Source organism: Antrostomus carolinensis, unplaced genomic scaffold, assembly GCF_000700745.2.
Source record: "Antrostomus carolinensis isolate BGI_N321 unplaced genomic scaffold, ASM70074v2 scaffold15017, whole genome shotgun sequence".
In the NCBI taxonomy this organism is placed as follows: domain Eukaryota; kingdom Metazoa; phylum Chordata; class Aves; order Caprimulgiformes; family Caprimulgidae; genus Antrostomus; species Antrostomus carolinensis.
The window spans coordinates 54,722-78,704 of record NW_010325476.1 but is presented as its reverse complement, the minus strand read 5'-3'; the positions used below and the strand labels follow the sequence as shown (position 1 = coordinate 78,704).

The 23,983-nt window shown below is 40.1% G+C and overlaps 1 protein-coding gene across 1 annotated transcript; it reads left to right on the top strand.

The window, feature by feature from the left end:
* The first annotated feature begins 3,466 nt into the window (after positions 1-3,466).
* On the top strand, positions 3,467-19,739 carry LOC104527501 (uncharacterized). The gene is made up of 7 exons (XM_029085780.1): positions 3,467-3,582; positions 12,832-12,982; positions 13,835-13,928; positions 14,469-14,587; positions 15,465-15,607; positions 16,301-16,498; positions 19,561-19,739. The coding sequence occupies exons 1-7, from the start codon at positions 3,467-3,469 to the stop codon at positions 19,670-19,672; spliced, it is 933 nt and encodes a 310-aa protein (XP_028941613.1). The 3' UTR covers positions 19,673-19,739.
* Positions 19,740-23,983: the final 4,244 nt, after the last annotated feature.

Below are 23,983 nucleotides of genomic sequence, written 5' to 3'. Positions count from 1 at the left end.
CCTGCTGAAGACGGGGCCTCCTTCTTCCCCCACTGTGACTCAAGGAGGAAAGAAAATCCTGATTTCCCAGCTGCTGGAATACAGCATGGAGCTGTCAGAGCAAGACAAAATGAAAACAGCTGAAAGATGGGTAAGATGAGACATGTAGTAGTTTCACTGCACCTTCATAACCACTCTTTAGGCCAGCAGTGGACTTAACCTCTTTGAAGCCACCTCCCTGGAAGTGTTCAAGGCCAGGTTGGATGAGGCTTTGAGCAACCTGGTCTAGTGGAAGGTGTCCCTGCTGATGGCAGGGGGGTTGGAACTGGATGAGCTTTAAGGTTCATTCCAACCCAAACCATTCTCTGATTCTATAAGTACAAAGATCAGGATGGAGCTAAATAGTACGGATTTTAATTTTTATTTTTTTTTTCCCCCTCGAAGAGAAGCTGTTTTATCACCTCATCTCTGTTAAAAATGTAAGTGAGGAGAAACAAACTTATGAAAAAATACAGATTTGTCTTCAGAGGGGATTTTGGATGAAAAAGAGCTAAAGCAGAGACACAGGATGAAGTCATTATATTTCAAGCCAGTGGATTGCCTTTACTGGACACTGATTGAAAGTAATCAGTTGGCAGGAAAGACATGCATATTGATGGTGCACTCCCCTTATCAGGATCATGAACACATGCTCTGGGAAGCTCCACCAACAGATTTGGTGTCCTACAGTACCAGAACTTGGGTGGAAAGGGACTGTTGTGTAGGGTAAGGTGAAGGTGCATCACCCAACTAGAGATACTTTTAAGTTCTTATTCTGTTTTGAATATATATGGGTCAAGAATGCCTTCTCTACCAAAGTCAGTAGACCTGATTTAAAGTAGATGTTTCTATCTGTGCCTTGTGATTGCAAATTGCTTGTTACTCAGAAATTCCCTATTTGGTAAAGCCAGCATTCACATTTCCATAGGTAGGAATACTTTCCAAAGAGATGGAAAATCAAGCCCAAGAATGTTTAAATACCCCTGCTACTGCCGAAAGGAGAACTTTGTGTAGCCCTCAGGACACATGTACTGTGACACAGCAAGTGCAGTCTCTGACTTTGACCAGAAACACGTTTTCATTACATTTAATTTCTTTTGGTAGGACATGCCAGTTTCTAGCTTTAAATCCAGGAGTTGTGGACACCTACAGTGGTCTGTCTCCTTCCTAGGAAAGAAGCACTGGAGAGATACTAGGCTGTTTCTACTTTCTTGTAACACAAGGCTACCATTTTTCAAGCTGAAAGTAAGTGGGAGCAAATTATTTGGATTTCCCGACAAAAGCTGCCTGAACAAACACCTTTAATAAAAATAGATGGTTCTCCTCATAATGCTTCTCTCTTTCCCATGATCATAGGAGGCTCTGCTTTCTGTTTTCAGCTAGAGAACATTTTATTATCCTTGCAGAGGGTGAATAACAAGATATTCACTTGAACTACCTTTTTTTTTTCTTTTTTTTTTCTGAAATAGGACTCGGGGAAAAAAATAGGGATTAAAAAAATCAGAGATGTCAGGAACAAGTTTTGCTGTAAATACATGTTCATAGCTCAGTTCCTTCTTTAGTTGCAGTGAGGGCAGGTGTGTCTGAATTTTAAACAACTGAATTATGTTTGTCATTCAACTGCCTTGCTTTTGCAGGCTTTCCTGTTCTTTCCCTCCTTTCTTAGCGTATGTAGAGCCGGGTAGTTTTTACCGTCTTGGCTCAGCAATGGACTAACTTCAACCAGAATGTAATTCAGTAAAATATAGTCTATCATTGAAACAAAAGTAAGAATGGATAGATCTTTGAAAGAGAGTAGCCCTGGTGAGGCCACATCTGGAATATTGTGTCCAGTTCCGGGCCCCACAGTTCAGGAAGGACAGGGAACTGCTGGAGAGAGTCCAGCACAGAGCCACCAAGATGATGAAGGGAGTGGAGCATCTCCCTGATGAGGAAAGGCTGAGGGAGCTGGGGCTCTTTAGCTTGGAGAAGAGGAGACTGAGGGGAGACCTCATTAATGTTTATAAATGTGTAAAGGGTGAATGTCATGAGGATGGAGCCAGGCTCTTCTCAGTGATGCCCAATGGTAGGACAAGGGGCAATGGGTGTGAGCTGGAACACAGGAGGTTCTGCTTAAACTTGAGAAGGAACTTCTTTACAGTGAGGGTGACAGAGCCCTGGGACAGGCTGCCCAGGGAGGGGGTGGAGTCTCCTTCTCTGGAGACATTCAAAACCCACCTGGACACCTTCCTGTGTGATCTCATTTAGGTTCCTGCTCTGGCAGGGGGATTGGACTGGATGATCTTTCGAGGTCCCTTCCCATCCCCAAAATTCTGTGATTCTGTGATATGTTTTAAAGTACATTTGTACTAAAATTCCATGGTCTTCCATTAATCTTTCATCGATGTAAGAACACTTACACTCTCCTGTCTTTGCAGAAGTTACATACGTGTATGCACACGTGTGTAAACATGCACACAAGCGTACACACACACACACATACACACACAAATATATCTACACGTACAAATAGGTATATCTGTAAAGATGCATGGAAAATGAGTTTGCTGTGCAGGTGGAGTTGGAGTTGCCTGCACACAACTAAACATATTTCAGTATTTCCGTGAAACAGATGTAGGTGTGAGGCAGGGAGGTGCTGGGGAGAAAAGGAGGGAAAGGTACAAAGTATTTCAGACAAAAGGAAAAGCTGCCCAGCATAAAAAAAATTGAGAGCTGCTAGTGTTGATAATGACAGACTAAATAAGTCAAATGTATTATGAGTAGTTTTCCCATCCCATGCTTAAAGAGATCGTGCCTATTTATCTTAAATCTCTGACAGTTTCACAAAGCCAGTTTAATAAAGGAGCACTCTAGTGACTCCTAAGTATTCCCATATTTGCAAGATCTGAGTTTCAGGAAGGCAGGGTTTTGATGAATGAAGTGAAACAATTTTTTCAACATAATTCAGGTAATCAATTCTCCCCAAAAAAGAGGAAACATAACTCTTCAGCAGTTGGCAGCAGTTATATAAATAAATACAACGATTTATGGAAATATGGTGTTATCTGCAATGATGAAAGTCAGACAGGACAATAACCAGAGATACTGCTTCAAATGACATAGTGGAGAAGGAAGCTTACGAGACTGCAACAGGAAATTGTTTATCAAAATTAATTTAGAATGATTTTCATATGATTAAAATTACCTGATTAAACGTATGTTCAATAAATTAGGAAGCACTTAATGATGCAGGAATTATTAACAATTAATATATGAAAAGATGAAACATGAGATTCATAATAAAGATGTGGATGGAGGCAAATGAGATTGCCCTCATATCAGAGTTTACATCTCTGGGTGGCTTCTTAAAATGTCTGATCTTGCTTGTTTTGGCAGCTTTGGATAAGATGTTTCAAATTTTGAGAATTAGACATTTGGACAAGTTAAGACTGACAGAAAGCTCGTTAAAATGGATGGCAGTTTGCCTATCAGTTTCAATGAGCTCGAAACCATGACCTCTGTAAAAGAACTCTCAGTTCAATCTCTTCTGAAAAATCTGGCAGATATCTGGCAGATACTTCTCGGGTTGGTTTTTTTCTGGATGTACATACAAGTTTGATTCTTCTCCAGTTAAATTCAGTGGCATTGCTCTTAAAGGCTAAAAGGTTAAGCATAAGCTTATGTACATCTGTGAATTAGGGATGCAATAATTTCGTTCAGTATAAAAAGTGGTGGTTTAAGTGAAAGGGGAAATATATCTCATCTCAGTGAGACACATGATGGGAGAAATCATTATTGCATATAAGTCTACAGGAGTGCTGCATGCCACTGACTTCACTTGGGATATGATTTTATTTTCTCTTTCATATACCAAGAGATAAGTTGACAAATGCAAGAGAAGACAAGGTATGTCTGTTACTTTTTTTTTTTTTAAGAAACTTTTGAGAAAAAAATCTCAAAACATTACTTATATGGGATTTTTCTTTAGAGTCAATCTACTTCATTCAGAAATTGTTGACCTACATTTTACTAGAAAAGTCAGATTTGATACTGAAATAAGTCTCTCCTAAACCAAATAAAAATGCCATTCTTCATTCCATAAATATCTATTTTTATGGCTTGGTCCAAAGACCATAAAATCGAAAGAAAAACTCAATCTTCAGTGCCAGATAATGTCAGTAAGACTTGCAAGCCCATTGTTTTTCCAGAAGAGAGGACCAAGTTTCAGTACTTGTTGCTTGGTTACAGCTTCTCCAACTCTCTTGGAATTCATGGGTTTATAGCACCTTAGAAAACCAGACATGTATAGTTTTCACTTCAATTATTTATGCAGCTAGTTGTTGATTCCTTTTTGACTGGTAACCTTGATGAAATGTTTTACTAAGTCTGCTCTTCTTCTACCCAAGGTTTTATTTTGCTATACCTGGCTTTTGCCTGTGAATGCTCTCCAAGTCCTACCAGTGGGAGTCAAATAGTTTACTGGAATCCTGAATGGGCAGGACAAAAAGAAATTTGTTGCCTAGGTAACTCAGTAAAATAACCAGTTAGTTTATGCAAGGGTGCCTGCTTATCTGCTGAAGCACAGGTGAGGATATATGCATTTAATATTGTGTTCCTTTTCTAGTGCTTCCTATGCAGATTACACTAATGAAATATTCAGAGAAATTCTCTCTCTCTAACTGATTCATCCAACATGAATGCCATGAATTCCTGGATATAGTCAAACCAGGTAAGATCATTATAGAAATTAACTTTCTGCTGTCTCTATAATGCCATTAAGTTTTTAGATCTGATTTTACTGGTGGCATCAACCTATTGGTTTGATACCACAAATAAGCATCAAGCTAACACTGTGTAAAGTAAGAATTTTACATAAAGAACATGAAATTACATCAACAAACTGATTTTTAAAAGCTGCCGTATCCCTGATTCAGAAAAATGTAGTAATAGAGAAGTGTCATTTAAGTGTTCTTTAACAATGATTAACATAATGTCAGGTCAGAAAAACTCAGCCATTTGAATGCACAGACTTTAAAGCCGGATTGTTCATCTAGTCTGATCTTAACGAAGCCAGGCTCTGTGAATCCTGTGTGAATGCTGACTCTATTCACATTAACAGAATTTTGGCTGTTGACTACCACCACACCAGTATTTCATGGTCTGAGTATTTCAGTTATTTCTGTATAAAAGGGGGAGGGATAATATTATTTCCTTTCTCCTACTCTTTGTCTGTCTGCTCTGTTCAATCAGACTACAAATTCTCTGGGGCAAATTCTATTTTACTGGCTTTCTGTGGTGCCCAGGACAATAGAGCCTCTTGTGGCCTACAGCAGTCATAATAATTTAAATTGTTTCCATCATTAATCAGATCGCAGGATGAGACATATTCTGCCTGGTTCATACATATTTCAGGAGTGCACCAGCTGTATCTGTAGGACATGCAGGGAAGCATCACTCGGTTGAATGTAGATGGGAAAGACACATGGTTTAGACTGATGCCCACCCTGTATTTGCCCCACTCAGCCATCTCAAAGACAAAATTAACAGTCAAAACTGGATAAAATGGGAAAAACTATTTGGGATGGGACATGCTTCTGAATTTCTTGGCTGAAGCACATTTTGATGGGCAAGTTGTAAAGATCTGAAAAATACTGTTTATAATGGAAAGGCCAACACCATCTTAAACGTGTCATTTCACTGAAATAGCACAGATGATTTTTCATACGCTTTATGAGGAAGAGAATTGAATTGCCCTACAAGATCTGAAGCCCATTAGGGTGTGATGTGAACTAATACCTTTCATTTACATATAGTGGAAAAATGGTAAGTAGAAAGGATCCAAATTACAGTCTTGTTTAATTTAGAAGTAAGTTGTGGATTTTTTTCTTAGCAGGTAGAGAAAATACATGTTCAAGTGACCTGATGATCCTCTTAATACCCCATCCTCTGCCTACCCTGTAATAAACTCAGTTCATAACACCTAAAGTTTTAGGGAAACCTGTGTGGGATGATCACTTTGTTAAATGTCAGATAATGATCTGACAATTCGACAATCGGGAATACAAAATAGCTTTGCATAGGAGCTGAAATTTTCTGATAAACGTTATGCCTCTCTACTTTCCTGGCACAGTGAAGTTTGCCAGCAGAATTTCTAAGAGGATATTGTGGAGACTTCAGTCACTGTTGAGGAAAGCATATGCCTTTATATGCAGAAAAATTTTATGATGATCAGCCTTTATAATGACCAAGAAGAAGAGAAAAGAGAAATCTGAAGGAAAGGGAGGATAAGGAATAATTTTTCTATGAAGAAATTTAAAGGTAGGAAGGCTGAACCACAGAGCTTTGTGACTATATGATATTTCTGGTTGAATTTCCCTGGGCAGAGGGGTTTCCTGTGTACTATTTTCCACATTGATCTTAATCTATTTATCCCCTTTCCTTTCAGCATGGAGCCTAGGAGCTTAAGTGAAGAAGGAACTATGTGTGTAATGTTGAAGATGCAGATCAATAGGGCACGATCGACTGCTCTATTATAACCATACACAGCACAGCACTGAAACTTGGTTCCCGTAACTACTGTTAAGAGTTTAAAAGCCATCTGTAAACTTCATCAGGGTCTAGTCAATGCCCGTAACAATACTGGGCTGCTGCAATTCCATCAGTGGCACACTGCCAGCGTCTGCACTTTGTCTGAGTGAACCAAATGAACGTTCTCTCGAGCACATTTTGAAGGGAATACCTTCACTAGACTTATTCTCAGAAGCTACAGCTTTAATGTTTTAAGAAAAAGAGCATAGAAAAATAGACACAAAACTGACCTGTCAGTTCCCACCAAGAGAGGAGTCTCTTATTTTCATTCTCAGATGCAAACTCGAAGAAGGAAGCCAGGAAGATTGCGTATAAAATGGCTGAGCACCTTCGAATGGGGCAAGGACATTCAACAGAGTGAAGAGATGCTCATGACGAACTTTCATGAACGTTACATAAAATACCAGACTCTTTAAGCATCAATTTTCTTTTTTGACCAAGTTCTTGGATTAATTTATAAGGCACTTAATAATGAGGCAGGAGATCTTTTAAGCAAAGACAAAATAAACTTCAAAAGGGAAAAATGCGAAAACAATTCAGAAAAGTGAAGTCGCTGAAGTGAGCACACCAGGGATTCATCTGGATGATCACGTATCTTGCTACAGGTATCACCAGCCTATCTTTAGCCACCTTCTGGAAAGACAGTTCATTGATACCAGCTAGATCAGCACAGGAATTTGTTTGATGTGCTTAAGAGATTGGTAACAAATACCTCCTAACGTGACTGCGTTGCGAGGTGACAGTGTTTCCTTGGAGACAGTGAATCCGTACAGCCCCAGCCAGGATCCTTCAGAGGATGTAGAACTACCTCTCTATGCAGGGGCAAAGAGGGGAAGATAAGCTTTGACTGTAGACAAATAGCCTTATGCAAGATGTGAGGATTTTATGCAACAGCAAGACATGTCTGAAAGGTAGGAGAGTGAAAGAGGAGAAGTAACTGTAGTCATTGCACAGCTGGCTTGACATGCTTTGACAACAAAGATAGTGTTACAGGATTGAGTATCTTTTTAAAATATACCAACCTCTATTGCTGGTGGACATTGTTGTGCAGTGAAAACAGGAAGAAAAATGGGTTTTTTTTCTTGGTGTCATTGGTTGATTACTGACAAACAGAAGGTGTCTCAGTGAAAATATGCTGTAAAACTGTGTAAAAGGCTCATTGAGCTGTAGAGTTTGTGTCGTTGCAAGTTAGATCCATGAAGAGCTAGATGGAATGTTAGTTAATATGCTAGGAATGTGTAATTACGATGATAAGACCTAATTATGTTAATTATGTCTTTTGGGGGGGCAATTTTATGATGCATAAAGCAAGGTAATTGATGATACAGCTAATAGCAAGGATGCATTGTTACTGTAACTTACAGGTGTGCTTGTCACTAAATTATGCTCAAAAGAACCGTTTCAAAATGTTGCATAATATCTCATAAAACTCCTATTAAAAAATATAATTGAAAGGCAATAGAGCGTGGAAACACTATGTCCAAGTCTTCTACTGGTTTAAGTTCAGAGGGTTCTCATAATAAATGTTTGCATGTGAGCAACACCTGCTCCAGAGCAATAAATTTTGTGCATTTTAAACAAAGCACAGCCTGGATTCGGAGTCGGCTGTCTTTTAAATACCTGTACAAATGGTATTTGTAAGTTAACCCTGAAGTTCATTTCTGCTGCTCAGCTTGGCACGTACAATTGACTGAGACAACATAAATGACTGGGTGTATGTATCACACAAGCAGACAGCTATTTTTGCCAGTGGTGTGGACAGATCCATCACCAGCTCTCTTTGAGCCTATGCCAAATCAGCAGCTCTGATCTAGATATAAGAACTCTTCACTTTGGAGGGTTTATCGCCCTTTATCTCTGTTATTTCTTTGTTTTTCTTTGTCTTAAAGATGATCTTAAAATTCATCAGATTTGGTTCCTTTAGAATGATCCATGTTTTTCACTTCCATAGTAGCAGGACTGAAAGAGCTTGGAGGACTTGCTGCTAAATAGCAATCTGAGCAGACTTCCATGGAGGTCAACCACATGGAAGCACGAGGACCTTTCCGTCATGTATATGCTCTGGTTTGGTGGGATGTGAAGCTGTAGGGAATACCAGAGGAATTCTGACTCTGAGTGTGTGTAAGAGGTGGTATAAATAGCTCTACTACTTGTTCCCAATCTTTTATCAGGGGCATTTCATATTCACAGGGACAGCAGCTGTGGTTCAGGGAAAGCTAAGCCTGCTCAGGGCTCCTGATTCATGTAAAGTAGCTGGGGATAAGACTACTGGAAGCTAGACTAGACCCCAAAACTGCTCAAAACCCTGGGACAAAGCTTTTCAAACCTCAGCTGCAAGAGTTTGCTTACAACCTTCTTTATCTTTACTCCTTTTCCATTGAGCTTTTCCATTTGCCATTTTCTGCGTGCTGGAGCCCTGGGACAGGCTGCCCAGAGAGGTTGTGGAGTCTCCATCTCTGGAGATGTTCAAAACTCGCCTGGACACTTTCCTGTGCAACCTGGTAACCTGCTTTGGCAGGGGGGGTTGGACTGGATGATCTCCTGAGGTCCCTTCCAACCCCCACAATTCTATGATTCTGTGAGGCAAAGCTGAACTTGTGCTGTAGAGTCTGTTTGTTTATCGAGGCTGCCGTTTATATCAGGAGAAAGGGGTCTTGTCTTTTGACTGACAGTCTTTTCTTAACAGCCAAATATACAAAGTAATACACAGGAGGAATATTTTTCACTCAGAATATCTTTCACTGGTGTAGTTTCAGAAGCAGCTCAGCTACAGCTCTTCAAAGTATTTTATAGGCTTTTAATATATTCTACACTTAAAGTCAGCTGAACTCCAATGTACTTGCACTGCAGTGAAGAAATTTACAGCATTTTGTTGCCTATGAAAATGTTGCCAAGATGTCAGTGGAAGGAGAATCAGACCCATTTCACGGACACCCAACTGACACTGACATCTTGATAAAGTGTGACTTTTATCAGTAAACTCTACAGGAGTACATGATTTTCCGAGATATGGCCTGATATCTCATAAATCATGTTTTGAAAAAATGCAGTAGCTGTTCTGTACTCATTCCTTCCAGTTTACAAAATATTTCAGCCACTTAATTCTCCACTGGGACTTCCACTGAGGAAAATACATAAAATACATTGGTTTAGTCACAAGCACTTTCAGTGCAGTCCGTGCTACCTCTGTTCAGCTCCTCTGCAGCACTCTAGATTCCAAGGTGCTAGCAAAGAATTGCTTTGTGCAATTTGTTTGTTTGTTTAATTATTTAAATTAAAACTCTATTTTATATATTTCAATGATATTACATGGAACAGAATTATTTCCCCAAGCTTTTTTGAAGTGATCAGAAGTCCTGCTATTTCAAAGCACCCTTTAGGCATTTAAACTGGGATGTTCCTCATGAAACTTCAGATGCCTTGAAGTTGTGCCCACTCTCAGGAAGGCCTGTGGGCTCCTCATGTAGACAGTGAGGACTGTGGTTCACTCCAGCTGAAGAGATACTTGACTAAGTTTTAAGAATCCTATAAAAGAGGACAGGAAAGGAAAATTAAAATGCTAAGGGGGGAAAAAATGTGACCAACTTCTAATTTCTGAGCCTGTCTAGTTGTTTTATCATGGCTACAGCTTTGCCACTCATATCAAATCCATGTACAAAATGGATATACAAATCCATGTACTCAACCCAGCCTTGATGGGTTGAGTAAGTGGGTATCTGGACATACCCTCTTGTCCCCACTGACTGTACAGAGAGACAAGAAAATTTGCTAAGCCTGGCTTTGCAGCTAGGTGAGATAAATCGTACTTTAACCAGATGGAGGTTTTAGATGTTTAAAGTTGACTTGAGTATTCTGAAATTTTGTACATGGATTTGAAATTAGAAATTGGTCACTTTTTTTCCCCCTTAGCATTTTAATTTTCCTTTCCCATCCTCTTTTCTAGGATTCTTCAAACATAGTCAAGTATCTCTGCTTCAAACTCATCATAGATACTCCCCCCACCCCAAGAAGAGAGAGAATGGAGGAATGCTATTGCCACAGAGGGTTTCCATTAGTGAAATTAATTCCTCTCTCATAAGAATTTAGGTCTATGATTTATGATAACCACCAATTTCTCACTGCAGGCAAAGTGAGAGGAAATGACTCAGCCTGGACAGACATCATGAATCTAATTTTTTTCCCCCTAATGCTTGACATAATCTAGTGTGCTGCTCCCAGAGGTGTCATTGGAGATTCATATCCAGCCGAAGGGCCTCACAATCAAGGCAGAAAATTTTGTTACTTTCATGTATTGTGTGATCTGTAACTGTTTGGAATTGCATCCTGCCTCATTCATTGCCATTTCTTTTGCATCAATTTTGCAGCAAAACAGTAAGGAAAACAAAGCAAAGGAGGGAAAACCAGTGTTGGTCTTGCTCCTTCAGAAAAATCTTCTGTGACATAATGTTAGGGTGCAGCTGGTTCTTATTAAACTCAGGCAGTTTTGAGATGAAAAATGTTTCCTTCTGTCACGCTTTCCAATAGAAACCTCACTACCCACCTGGTTGGAGAAGTCTTATCTATTCCATAATAATTCTGGAACTTTATGTTTTATTTTCTATCACCGATACAGAATTTTGTGAGTGGGCTTCTGCCAAAAAAATCAGAATAGAAATGGTATTAAATGGTTCAGGTAAAATGTTTTATCCCACATTTCAAGGGACTAGGAGTGTATATTCATGTCCCAGCAGACGAGGTCGTATTTAGCTGAGAGGAAGGTAGATTTTGAAAAGTCTTACAGTTATAAATAGTCATTTGAATGCATCCTAACAAATTGCTTCCAAAACTGAGAAGAATAATAGATATTTTTCTTAAATATGAAAGAATGTCTGCATATTTCTCTGGTATGACTTAATTTAGCATACAAGGAAGCAGAAGCAGAACAAAAACCAAGATAGGGCTAAGAAAGGGTTCCCAGCACTTTTTTTCCTCTTTTTTTTAATATATTGACCAAATGTAAACCCTCTTTTCACAGAGGTGTGTGAATGCCTACTGATCTGTAGCAGCACACACACATGAAAATGGCCTGTTTGCCTCAAGATGACCTCTCAAAGTGCCTCAGTAAATTGCTGTTATTTTCAAAAATGCTGAGCTTGCTCAGCTTTCTTTAAGTCACTTTTGGTTTATGGTTTATTGATCCCATTAAAAAAAAACCCAACCAAACATAAAGCATGAAGGAAGGAGTAGTTCCATATGTCAGTACTGTTCTGTGCAGTCTGTATGCACTTTCAGGCAAAAGCCAGGAAAGATGTAATGTTGGGGTTTGATGATGTTTAAAAAAGGCAAAATAATCTTAGTAAGGTCATCAGAATAAGTCTCTTCGTCATTATTTGCCAATAATCTGTAATCATAAGTTTTAACTGATGTTTTATTCACCTTGTCTGTTACATTCAATATGAAACTTTCATTACCATCCTCACTAGACCATTTTAAAGCTGCATTTTTATTCTCCATTTCTGCTCCTGACTATAATTGTTTTAATGATGCTGATACTTTCTGGCAAGCTCTCACTGAGCTTGTACAGTAAAAGTCAAATTATAGTGCTGTATGCACACACTTACTAAGTTAAAATTATTTTTTGAAGTATTCCATGGTAAATCTCTAAATTGCAGCTGCCAGTCTGCAAATTACTCAATCTCTCTGAAGCACAATTGGAGAAATTGCATCGTTTAGGGTTTATAAAATGTACTTTTGAATGTGTTCTTAGGCAATGAACTAGCAAAGAACAGAAACCCGTGACTTCAAGACGCTGTTGAACAAAGTTTGACTCTTCTTTGGAACCTTGGTAGTCTACTACAGCACACTCAAGGGACTGAAATAAATGTGCAGTTGAGATATCATTTTCATACAACCTGGATCCATAAAAGCAGGGTGGTACAGGATAGAAGGGGACACATCATGCTATTGAACATGTTGAGTTCTTCATTTTCTCCAAGACTGAATTTTTCTAACAAACTACCAGTTGGTTCCTCTTTCTAATGTTTGGACATACCTGTGGAAGCCTTGTATGTGTAGGTAGATGGTACTTAGGTGAGAGGTCCCATTAAGGGATGGAAGGGCATTGTCCCACCTATGGTTTGATCTCAGGATCATGGCTATTATTTGGTGGTACATCCTACCCCTTGCTATTCTGTATCTTCTCTTATTATAAATTAGTTTGCATTTCACTGAACAGAATTGATTACTGGATTAACATCTCCTCTCTAGTTCCTCAGGTCTGACTATAAGCAATCAAAAGTTCTGTAAAGACTATTCATCCTGCTGCTCCATCCTCAGTGATACACACACTATTCCACTGGTTTTATCACCAAACAGAGGATTCATCAGGCAGAATTGTGACTCTGGGCTACCTTCCCCAGTAAGTGTTTGGTTTACCAGTCTGATTACATGTTTATAGAAGAGAGACACTGACAAAGAGTAACTAAGGCTGTTGCCTCCTTTTATCTTCCAAAGCTAGATCAGATTATAAATAAAATTATATGATGTGGTGTCAGCAGTGGCCAGGGACTGGACTCAGTGGCCCAGGAAGCCTTTGAGCCCTATGCACAGAACTGGATGCAATGGGCAAGTGTAGAGGAAATCCTAAAGAGCTTGTGTACATTTGCTATAAAATGTCATAACCAGGACATTGCTCCATCTCTCCCCCAACCCCTCAACTCCACCATCATGGTTTCCACTGAAAGAATTGCTGGAATTTTAAGCAAAGAACCAAGCTGCACTGCACGGAGAGGTTCCCCCACTGTAGGCAATCATGGTGCTGTGTTTGTTGGGCATGACACAAATCACACCTATTCCACACGCTACAGGCAGTTAGAGACTTTGTTCCTTGCTCCCTCCTGGGAGACTGATGCCCTGGAAATTATGGAACATGTCTTAGTGGAAAAGCAAAAGGAGCAGAAATCTCATGTTCGCAACTGCAGTGGCAGGTTTTCTGTATTTAGATTTAGTGCCTCTGTTGTGTTTAGTGTATATGGTATGTAAGTTTGTCCAGGAATGTGTTTACATGCATATGCATACACAAATGCATGCTATTATATCTCCACTTCCAGACATCATTTTGCTATGCACCAGCTGGTATTAAGGCAGAAGACATTGTAAACGTGTATGAATATTCTACTCTAATAAGGCCAAAAAAATGAGAAAATACAGAGCCAGAAACTGGAAAACCTTAGCTGATTATTTTATATCTTTGTTTTGCTTTTTTTTTAAGCTTCCTTCTGATTCTTTCAAGTATTTCGGCTGGTGTGACATACATGACCATGATGTTCGGGGAAATCAGCTTCATTGTCCCCGAGTGAGAGAAGGTAAAGTTCAAAAAGATATATTCATGTTTAAGACTTAACTCTATTTATTCAAACAGGATGTCCTTAAATGTTGAGGTTAACATTAATTTATCTATCTGGCTATTAATCCCAGTCGCAGTTGTTGTCAGTGGACTGGAAGTTACAAAGATATCCCATCCTCAGGATTATTAAAGGTTAAGTACGTAACCATTGTGTAAACTCATGGCATGTGAAAGAATACATAGAAATAGTATTTTAGAACTCAGATGCTCAACCATTTAGAAAAAGCTTTTATTTTGAGCTGTAGAGGAAATGTCATTTACTAACCGTGTACCAAATCATCATGAGCATAGATTGCTTGCTGAATTATGGGCCCAGATATGGTAGAAAAATCTTCACATTAATTTACTTCTCAGAAGCCTGGAAACCTACGCACCTGTAATATTATATATATTTCTTCATTTCGGATATCTTCCCAGATTTATATATAATCTTTGAGCAAGTAACTAAGTACCAGTTCCATATCACATCCACTATTGTAAATCTTTTTTTTCTGAGCAGGGCCTTCAGAAGAAGAGCTGTTTTTCAGAAGAGAAGAACATACTTTGAAAAAAAGAAAACAAGTAACTGACAGAGAGAAGTGGCGAAAGAAACTGCAAGAGAACTGGGAAAACTGTGCTGTAAAACTTTCTCATTAATGTTTTGTACTCTAGTAGTAAATAAGCCAAATAATAATGTGCTGGCTGCTCATTGTAGTTAACAGTTTTAAAGCTCAGGTTGGCACCATGAGATTATAAACCAGGTTTTTACAAGCTGGAAGAAACACTGGAATATACTGTTATTTGGGTTCTGACCCAAAAGAGTAAGCTCCTGTGTTGTGAGAAGGCTTCATTTGTGCTCTGACATATAAGAACTAGTGACATTCTTTGCCTGCTTAGTGCCTTCCTCAAAAATTGATGATAAATGAATGGTTACAGAATGGAGTAGTTTCATTTCAGCTCTTTCACTCTCTCCTCCTACCAGCCTGAGCAGTTCTTTTGGCTGGAGGTACTACATTCTTGCTGGTTCTAATCAGCAGTAAGTTACAACCTCCCTAAGATCAAGGAGGAAACCACGTAGTTAACTTCATCTGACACTGAGATCCAATACTCTGGATCACACCTCTCCCTCTGCATAAACTTATGATACAGACTGGGCAATATTGATATCTGGCTGCTGCCAGATGAGTTGAGAAGCCAAACCAATAAACCACAGTCACTCAGTCCTGCTTTCTCCACCCAGAGCACACACACTGGCCTCACCACTAACAGAGGAAGGAGGGGCTGGACAGTAGGATTCACATACTTAAGAGATTATTTCTTTCTTCTTTACCTTTAAATTATGTAGTTCATCACTAAGGTTCTAAGGTGAATTTGGCAATTGGCACCACCGATTGTTATACAAGCAGCATAATAAGAGATTCACCTTTTAACTAATTCTGACATTGAAAAGATTTAATGATATAGTTATTAGAAAGAAAAAAAAAAAAAGTTATTTCTCTTATTTTTTCCTTCTCAGGAGCTGAACCTTTCATTTCAGGACCTAGGTGACCTTTACCAGGTGGAAAACTTCAAAAGGATTCTCCGAAGATTAATTCGGGTGGAAAAACTTTGGTTGGTGGATAATTCTTTGACAGACCTAAGTGCCATAAGGTTGCCAAGGTAGACAAAATGTCTTTTTTCCAATTTTTTTGCAATATCAGAGAAATCAAAATTATTATTTACTTAAGTAATAGCTGGAAAGGACTCTTGATAACATCAAAAATATGATATTTTGGGAGGTATTATATTGAGAATCCATGAGTATATTGCTATTCTGAGTTCGTGTCATCCCCAAATTGAATATATTCAGATCAGATGATGGCTCCTTTATTCCTAGTGAATAATTAATGAATCTCATCAAGTTCAGTGATATTTGTGCTGGAAGGGGGAAGTTGTTGAACACTGAAAGAATCTATATGAAGAGACAGTGGAACATGACCTGAGCAGAGAGGCTGAGTGTGACCACGACCACTATATTTTTACAATCCATCTACTGCTACTATGTTGTGTGTGTAGGTATATGGAAAGTTGTAATATTGAGAACGGGAATAATGGTGTATCCATTGTACACTATAAAGAAAGCAGAGAATATAAAGTGTAGGGATCTGATCTTGCAGTCCATGGGTAGGCAAAAATAGCACAAATGGAAAACTAGGGTGAAAGCAGCTCTTGAGGAATCAAATTATTGTATCTCTCATTGGAAGCCCTAGGTTGCTGTGACTTTGACTACGTGAAGAGCCATCCCTATGTTGACTTACAAGCACATGTGGTTACGGATGTGATCAGTGATGTCATACACTTTGTACTTTACAGATGCAGAGAACTAAATGTCAGTAAAAACCACTTTACATCCTTCAAACAACTGCCAAAAATACCTCAGATTCAGCACTTGTCACTCGCTGAAAATAACATTATGACGCTAAGTGGAATATCAGACTTCAGACATACTCCACTTGAATCCCTTATACTCAAGAGGAATCCCTGTGAGTTTCAAGAAAGATACAGACAAGAGTAAGTCTTACCATCTTATGGCCAACAAAAGTTGATCAACACAAAGAAATGTTTGTGAGAGAGTTCAAAAGGAACAGGATCTCAAATACAACAAGCTCTTCTGAGCAATCTTTTTATTTCCCGTAGTCTCAACTATCATAAATGCTCCAGGAACATGGGTTGGTGAGCCAAGATCTGATAATAACCACAAAATATTCAGAAACTGCCTAGGAGGTTTCTAATCACATGACTGGCAGTTCTTAAACTGAACTAAATCCATGGATCAAGTTTAGAGAGAGTGAGTAGGGCAGATAAATTAGATTCCTTTTTATTAATAGAAACTACCTATTACTCAAACTCTCTTCAGTCTTATTGCATCCTTTGTGTATTCCGAAAGGAGTCTAAATTGCATTACATGTCAGGGATGGAACCAGAAGGATGTGTTGAAAGATGGGAGCTAAAGCAAGAGAAAATTAAGTTACGTTCATTAGATTTTTCTGGATTCTGTCCTCTCTCTGTGGCAGTGCTGTGGAAGCTGCACTGCCCGGAACACCACACTTGGGGTAGGTGTACGTTGCAGGCACTGCAGGGCAAATCCGTGACAGACTAGAGAATTCAGGGGAAGTGAATTTATTCTAAGTCTCATGCATGTTTGGACACTCACACCCCTTATCCGTTCTTCCTCAGTTATTTTGATTTCAAAATCCTGTTGCCAGGAAACAAAATTACCTAGAGGTTAGAAAGGGGAATGAAGTGGGTTCCTTCTGAACTCCTCAGAAATGTGCGTGGTTGCATGGTTTTCCCCACTACAAACACAGAGTCATGTAGCTTTTGCCCCTCTACTCCACTCTCGTAAGGCCCCACCTGCAGTGCTGTGTCCAGTTCTGGAGCCCCCATCACAAGAGAGACCTGGAGCAGCTAGAACAAGTCCAGAGGAGGCCACCAGGATGATCCGAGGGCTGGAGCAGCTCTGCTGTGAGGACAGGCTGAGAGAGTTGGGGCTGTTCAACCTGGAGAAGAGAAGGCTCCAGGGAGATCTTATAGCGGCTTCCCAGTACCTGAAGGGGCTACAAGAAAGCTGGGGAGGGACTTTCGATAAGGGCAATTAATGACAAAACAAGGGGAAATGGGTTTAAACTGAAAGAGGGGAGGTTTAGATGAGATATTAGGAAGAAGTTCTTCACTGTGAGGGTGGTGAGACACTGGAACAGGTTGCCCAAGGAAGTTGTAGATATCCCCTCCCTGGAAGTGTTGAAGGCCAGGTTGGATGAGGCTTTGAGCAACCTGGTCTAGTGGAAGGTGTCCCTGCTGTTGGCAGGGGGGTTGGGACTGGATGATCTTTAAGGTCCCTTCCAATCCCAACCATTCTATGTCAGCCATCTACAGAAGGTATTGTTGATCTAGGTTTATTTTTGAGATAAACCTTACAGCACGTTTCTAAGAAGTCATCTCTTCCTGGAAGAGGAAAAAAAGAAAAAAAAAAAGAGTTTAAAAGAAAGTGTTTAATGAAAATCTTTCTGAGTTTCCAGTATGCATTTTGGTTCAGTTGAGTAGACATCCCTTTGACAGTGTGCTGGTGATGCTTGTGCTTTCTAAAGGTAGATAAGCAGATATCAAAGTGAAAGTTAAAAAGTAAATTTAAAAAGATAGATTTCACATTTTATTTGCATATCAAAAAGCCCAGGAGAACGAAAGCTGAAAAGCACTTTTAAACAATTATTAATTATGTTTCTGCTCCCAATCCTACCAGTTCTGAAGGCAATTAAATATTGGTATTACTCTGCTATTACTTTCACTGCCAGTGTTGGAAGACAGAATGAGTCATTTTCAAGCACAGTTAAAGCCCTGAGTTCCGTGCTGAGAGGGAACACTCACCTCAAAAGGCACAGGAGTAAATACCATAGTGTGTGGGTTAATGTTCATGGAGTGGCTACGGCACCATCAAACTCTTCTGAAGGACAAAGCAGCAATCTTCATGACGTTAGAGACACTGATGTGCTGTTTAAAAGAGACAGTATCTTGGCAGGTAGAGCCTTTCATTTCAGTTTGGCATCATGCCCACAAAACAGGGACTTTTCTTTGGGAGAAACGAGTGCAAAAAGGTTTGCAGAGAGCCCAGTTTCTCTATCACAGAAGGATAAAAGTTGAGTTGCTCTTCTTGCAGCATGAATCTTTGCTTTCCCAGCAGTCTGGGAAATTCAGTCTGGGGTAACACTGTGTCTTCTCTTCTGCGTTACACAACTGGTTTGGTTCTACTCTATTAAAAATGTAGATACTTGTAGTGCTTTACTGAGTCTGAAGATATAAAACTTGTGCAACAGAGTGAAACTTGAAATTTTTTAATTAGCTCTTTACCAGATAAATTCTGTGACAAATGACAAATCAAGATGTCCTCCTTACCTCTTGTAAGGCCCCACCTGGAGTACTGCGTCCAGTTCTGGAGCATAAGAAACATAAGAAAGACATGGACCAGTTGGAACAAGTCCAGAGAAGGGCCACCAGGATGATCCAAGGGCTGGAGCACCTCTCCTATGAGGACAGGCTGAAAGAGTTGGGGCTGTTCAGCCTGGAGAAGGCTCCGGGGAGATCTTATAGCGGCCTCCCAGTACCTGAAGGGGCTACAAGAAAGCTGGGGAGGGACTTTTCATAAGGGCAGTTAATGACAAGACAAGGGGAAATGGGTTTAAACTGAAAGAGGGGAGGTTTAGATGAGATATTAGGAAGAAGTTCTTCACTGTAAGGGTGGTCAGACACTGGAACAGGTTGCCCAAGGAAGTTGTAGATGCCCCCTCCCTGGAAGTGTTGAAGGCCAGGCTGGATGAGGCTTTGAGCAACCTGATCTAGTGGAAGGTGTCCCTGCTGAAGGCGGGGGGATTGGAACTAGATGATCTTTGAGGTCCCTTCCAATCCAAACCATTCTATGATTCTATGATTCTATGATTCTATGTCCAACAATACAAATATATTTTGTATACGTTTACATGCACTCTTAGTTTTTTATCAGTGTCTATTTTGTGTTCAGCATTTCCCATGATTACTTCTCTCAATTTCTTTTTTTTTTTTTTTTTTGTCTCTCTTTTAAGTGTATTCTCCAGTTTGCCAAATCTGAAAATGCTGGACGGTATCCCAAAGCTGCCAGAGGACTGTTCACCCCCAGATATCAGATTTTTTTTCAGAATGTGTACTATACTCTAGCACTGTATTTTTGTAAGGTCACAGCTGTGCTAGAATCACTTCACGTAAAAGATACAATAAATCCTGTGTATGGAAGTTACGATTTTTTTCTGATCAAAGAGATATTGAAGCAGAAATATAACTTTTTTGAATGCATTTGTGATACCACAGACTTCAAGTGAGTATGGATGAATGACATGTAAATAAGACATAATGTGTATACTGAGTGTCATGAGTTTGGTGTATTAAAAATAATGGGTGACTTTCTTGTCTGGGAACAATATGTAGACAACAACTTGCAACTGTTGACTCCCAATGCATTTATTTAAAACATGTCCAAGTCCAGACCAAATGTCCATTGTGGGAAATGGTACAAGGATTAGCATCTAGGCTGTGAAGAGAATAATAATTAAAAAAAAACCCCAAACTAACAAACAAAATTCTGAATAAAAGAACAGGCTACGCAGTTTCCTTCTTTATGTCCCACCAATGTCCTAGTGCTCTTTAATATCCTTTGTAGATGCAAAAGGCAGAGCCACTCGAATCATTTTGACCCTTAGAAATAAAAAAATACTGCAAAAAGTCCTTGCTTTTAGGTTTGGTATGGCTAGAGAGCACTGGGGAGGTAAATCATGAAAAGGAAAGAAGTCTTTCAACTCGTTGCTGGCATTGGTTATGAATGTCTTGTTGCTTAATAGAGGTTCCTCAAAACAAAGCCACAATGGGAGAAAAGAGCTGTGGAAGCTGAAAAGGGATTTGTAAAGGCTCCCCAGGATATCTGAATGCAATTATCTTTGAGAGGTATCTGTCCTTGTCTTTGATTCATTTGCTGTTTAATTTCAGCTTTTATTTATTTATTTTTTTCCAGGCAGCTCATGCTGGCACACAAATAGCTGTGCCACTAATGGCTCAGGAAAAGAATGACAGAGTCCTGGAAAATGAAGGCAATTAACAGAATTGCCTAATTCCAGAGACAGTCAATAAATTCTCTGCTGTATTTTGGCTGCAGGCTTGGTTTGGTTCAGTTACAGGGGGAGGAGTAATAACTGCTCAGCCCTGTAGAGCTCTGCAGTGCAATGACTTGTCAGCAGAAGGTCACAGAAGCTCTGTATAATGTCTCTATTGGACCCAGGCAAGAGAAATGACCAACTTGAAAAGTTTCCAGGCTCTTCCTTAACAGTGTCCTTACCTCTTCCACAGTGTAGCACTCAAAACTGTTGATCAAAATATTGCATGAGTGAGATCACAAGATTTTGAATGTATAACAGTATCGAGCTCAAAGTATTTTCTACAGCTGCAGAAGGAAAAAGACAATGGACCAGAGCAAAGAGGTGTCAGGTTGAGGGCTCACACTCAGGAAATATTTTTGCAACTCAGAAGCAGACCAGTTCCTTCCCAGTATTTACATGCTCACAAGGTCTGATAACTACATCTGGTCAGTGTAGTCCACCCCAGCAATGGGAGGAGACCACACAACAACAATCCCCTCCGTAAACATTTCATGGAATCAAGTGTGTACAGTTCAACAGTTCAACAATACATGGCAACAAGTTTTTACAGGTTCAGAGACAGATGATGTGGTTTACACAGAAACAATAAAGCAAGCAGAGCTTTGAAACAGGAAAAGCAGAACATTGTGTGCTGTACAACATGGCAAAATGGTGCAGAGGAACGGGAAAGTTTCACGCTGGGAGGATAAAAGCAGAAAACCTGCAAGCTTTTTGAGGAGTGAGGATAGTGTCTACCTCAGATCTAGAAATTAATCCAGATATAGTATAATACAGTAATCAACACAAAAATCCCACTGTTGGGTTTGGGAATGGAAAGGGTAAAAACAAAGGATGAAGTTTATTCTTCTCAACTGAGGCAACGGAGCTGGGGAAGGGTCTGGAGCACAAGTGTGATGAGTTCCTGGCTGAGGGAACTGGGGTTGTTGAGCCTGGAGAAAAGGAGGCTGAGGGGAGCCCTTCTGGCTCTGACAAAGTCCCTGAAAGGAGGGCGGAGAGAGGTGGGGGTGGGTCTGTTCCACCAAGGAACAAGGGACAGGACAAGAGGAAATGGCCTCAAGTTGTGCCAGGGGAGGTTCAGATTTGATATCAGAAAAAAATGTCTTCACTGAAAGGGTTTTGAGGCATTGGAAGGGGTTGCCCAGGGCAGTGGTGGAGTCCCCATCCCTGGAGGGATTGAAGAGTCGTGTAGACATAGTGCTGAGGGACATGGGTTAGTCGGGGACTGGTCAGTGTTGGGTTCATGGTTGGACTCGATGAGCTCAAAGGGCTTTTCCAATCAAGGTGGTTCTGTGACTCTGTATGTGAGAAAACACCATCTCCTCAGAAGCAAGGCAGGGAGCTAAAGCAGAGAGGAAAGGGAGCCTGAAGGACCACCCTTACTGACCCAGCCAGCAGTGAGCAGCTGAATACTGACTGCTGTGAGGCTGTGCATCTGGAGACGGGGAAGGGAAACTGTCTTTTCCCAAAGTATCAGACACTCAGGAGCACTCAAATCAGCGATGTTCAAACCACAACAAACAGCACTTCAGGATGAGGCTCTCTTCCCAGAATTGGGCATTAGAAAGTGAGTCTGAGATGGGAAATGTTCCTCTCCCATGAGTAGACGTTTCAGTTACAAGCTCCTAGTGAAGCTACCACCTGCTTCTTGCCCATGTAATTAGGAGCTGGTCAAGTCTCTCCTGGGAACATACTCAGAGACTTTGCTTTTCAGACCTGAGCCCTGGGTCTGTCACCAGAAAGAGGAACAGACAGTGATTTATTATTTCCGGACAGAAAGAATAAAGTTGGTTCTACTCCCATAATTGTTCCTTTCATTATTTTAGTGCTCTGGCTTTGGAATCCCAGAGAAATATGAGGTAATATCTGGGGAGCCTTGCTGTTTTTATTTAAAGTGCATCCAAGAGTAAGATTGTACTGGTGATGTTTGAGTCGCTTTGCTGCAATGAGATTTAAATGAGATGTTCACTATTAGCAATGTCACATGGGAAACTGGGGAAAAAAAGAAAGAGCAATTAGGTTCCAGCTGGTTGACTGGACAACAGCCATAAGACCGAGGAAGCACACTGGATACATTTCAACATTACCAGTCAACTAGAAACCCCAACAGCAGGAACCTTTTGAAACAGACCTCAAGTTCATGCCAAACCAGGGATAAATTAATATACATTTTGGGTTCAGAATTAGATTATTACTATCTAACTTTCTTTTCCTGCCAAACTTACACTCAGCTTCACTCAAGAAAAAATGAGCCTGCAGCAAATGACTCTTGAGTTTTCCTCCTTGGCTTTTCCACAGTGATATCATGAGTGGTCTAATCTAAACCTAATCCATGACTTCAAGAAAATCTGGAAGGAATGGAGCAAAAGTAGAACATTCCTTTTGCTAGAGCTTTTGAGATTTCATCTCTTGTGTTTGCACTCTGAAACGAGCGCCCAAGTCTCATTTTAACTGTCCATTCATTTGTCATTGCATCTGAATCTCTCAATACAAAATAAGAAGTGAGCGATATCAAACCAAGACAGATTCTTTAAAGCAAGACTTTTCATTTAATCCATTTATTACTATCCCAGGAATTCCAGAGCAGGGTTTAAAACACCTGAAGGTATGATAGCACATGGATCATGGAAGCAACCAAAGTTTTAACAGAAAAGAAATCATCAACTACTAATGAGCATTTCAAAGAAGACACTTTGCTCATAGACACATTAACCTTGTAGAACATGAAGCACAAACACCCTCTGTTCATATTGGTCCAAATTATTTAAATCACTCAGGAAATCAAGACTTTGAACCAATATCCTTCTCCAGGACTGTGCATTGCAGCACCAGGGTTAGACATGAATGCAGTGAAGAGGAAAGCAGTGGCTGTCCTTGCAAAATGAGACCTTGCAAAACATCTTCTTTTAGATTCTTCTGCTGAGCTTCAGAGCCTGAGAGAGTGCATCAGGGGCAAATCAGAGCTGATCAGCTAAGGCTGTAATTCATCATCATGAATGCTAATGCAAAGGCTCAAGCCCAAACATATACACCTAGACAGAGAAAATAACTTGTCAGTGATTCCCTAGAGTTTCGCCTGGTCGTGCTGGAGCACAGAACAGTTATAAGGACATCACAAGTGACTTCCCAAGGTCCTTGTCAACTCTCAGGTCACTGTATCTGTAAAACATTTGCCTGGCGCACACTTTGAAACATGCTGTGGGAAAAGATCTGGGTGACGTGATAGGTCATGGTGCTTGCTGCATCATCATAAACCACCGCAGAGCTGGCACAGAGGGCTGTGCTCTGACAGTTTGCTGGCATCTCGCCACACGTCAACCTTTGC

What these genes read in the sequence shown, in the direction of transcription:
- LOC104527501 (XM_029085780.1), top strand. Translation starts at nt 3,467, where the DNA reads ATGGATGGCAGTTTGCCTATCAGTTTCAATGAGCTCGAAACCATGACC. An exon ending in ATCTGGCAGATACTTCTCGG is followed by an intron (nt 3,583 to 12,831) that starts GTTGGTTTTTTT and finishes TCTCCTCTCTAG; the next exon opens with TTCCTCAGGTCTGACTATAA. An exon ending in AGTGCCATAAGGTTGCCAAG is followed by an intron (nt 15,608 to 16,300) that starts GTAGACAAAATG and finishes TGTACTTTACAG; the next exon opens with ATGCAGAGAACTAAATGTCA.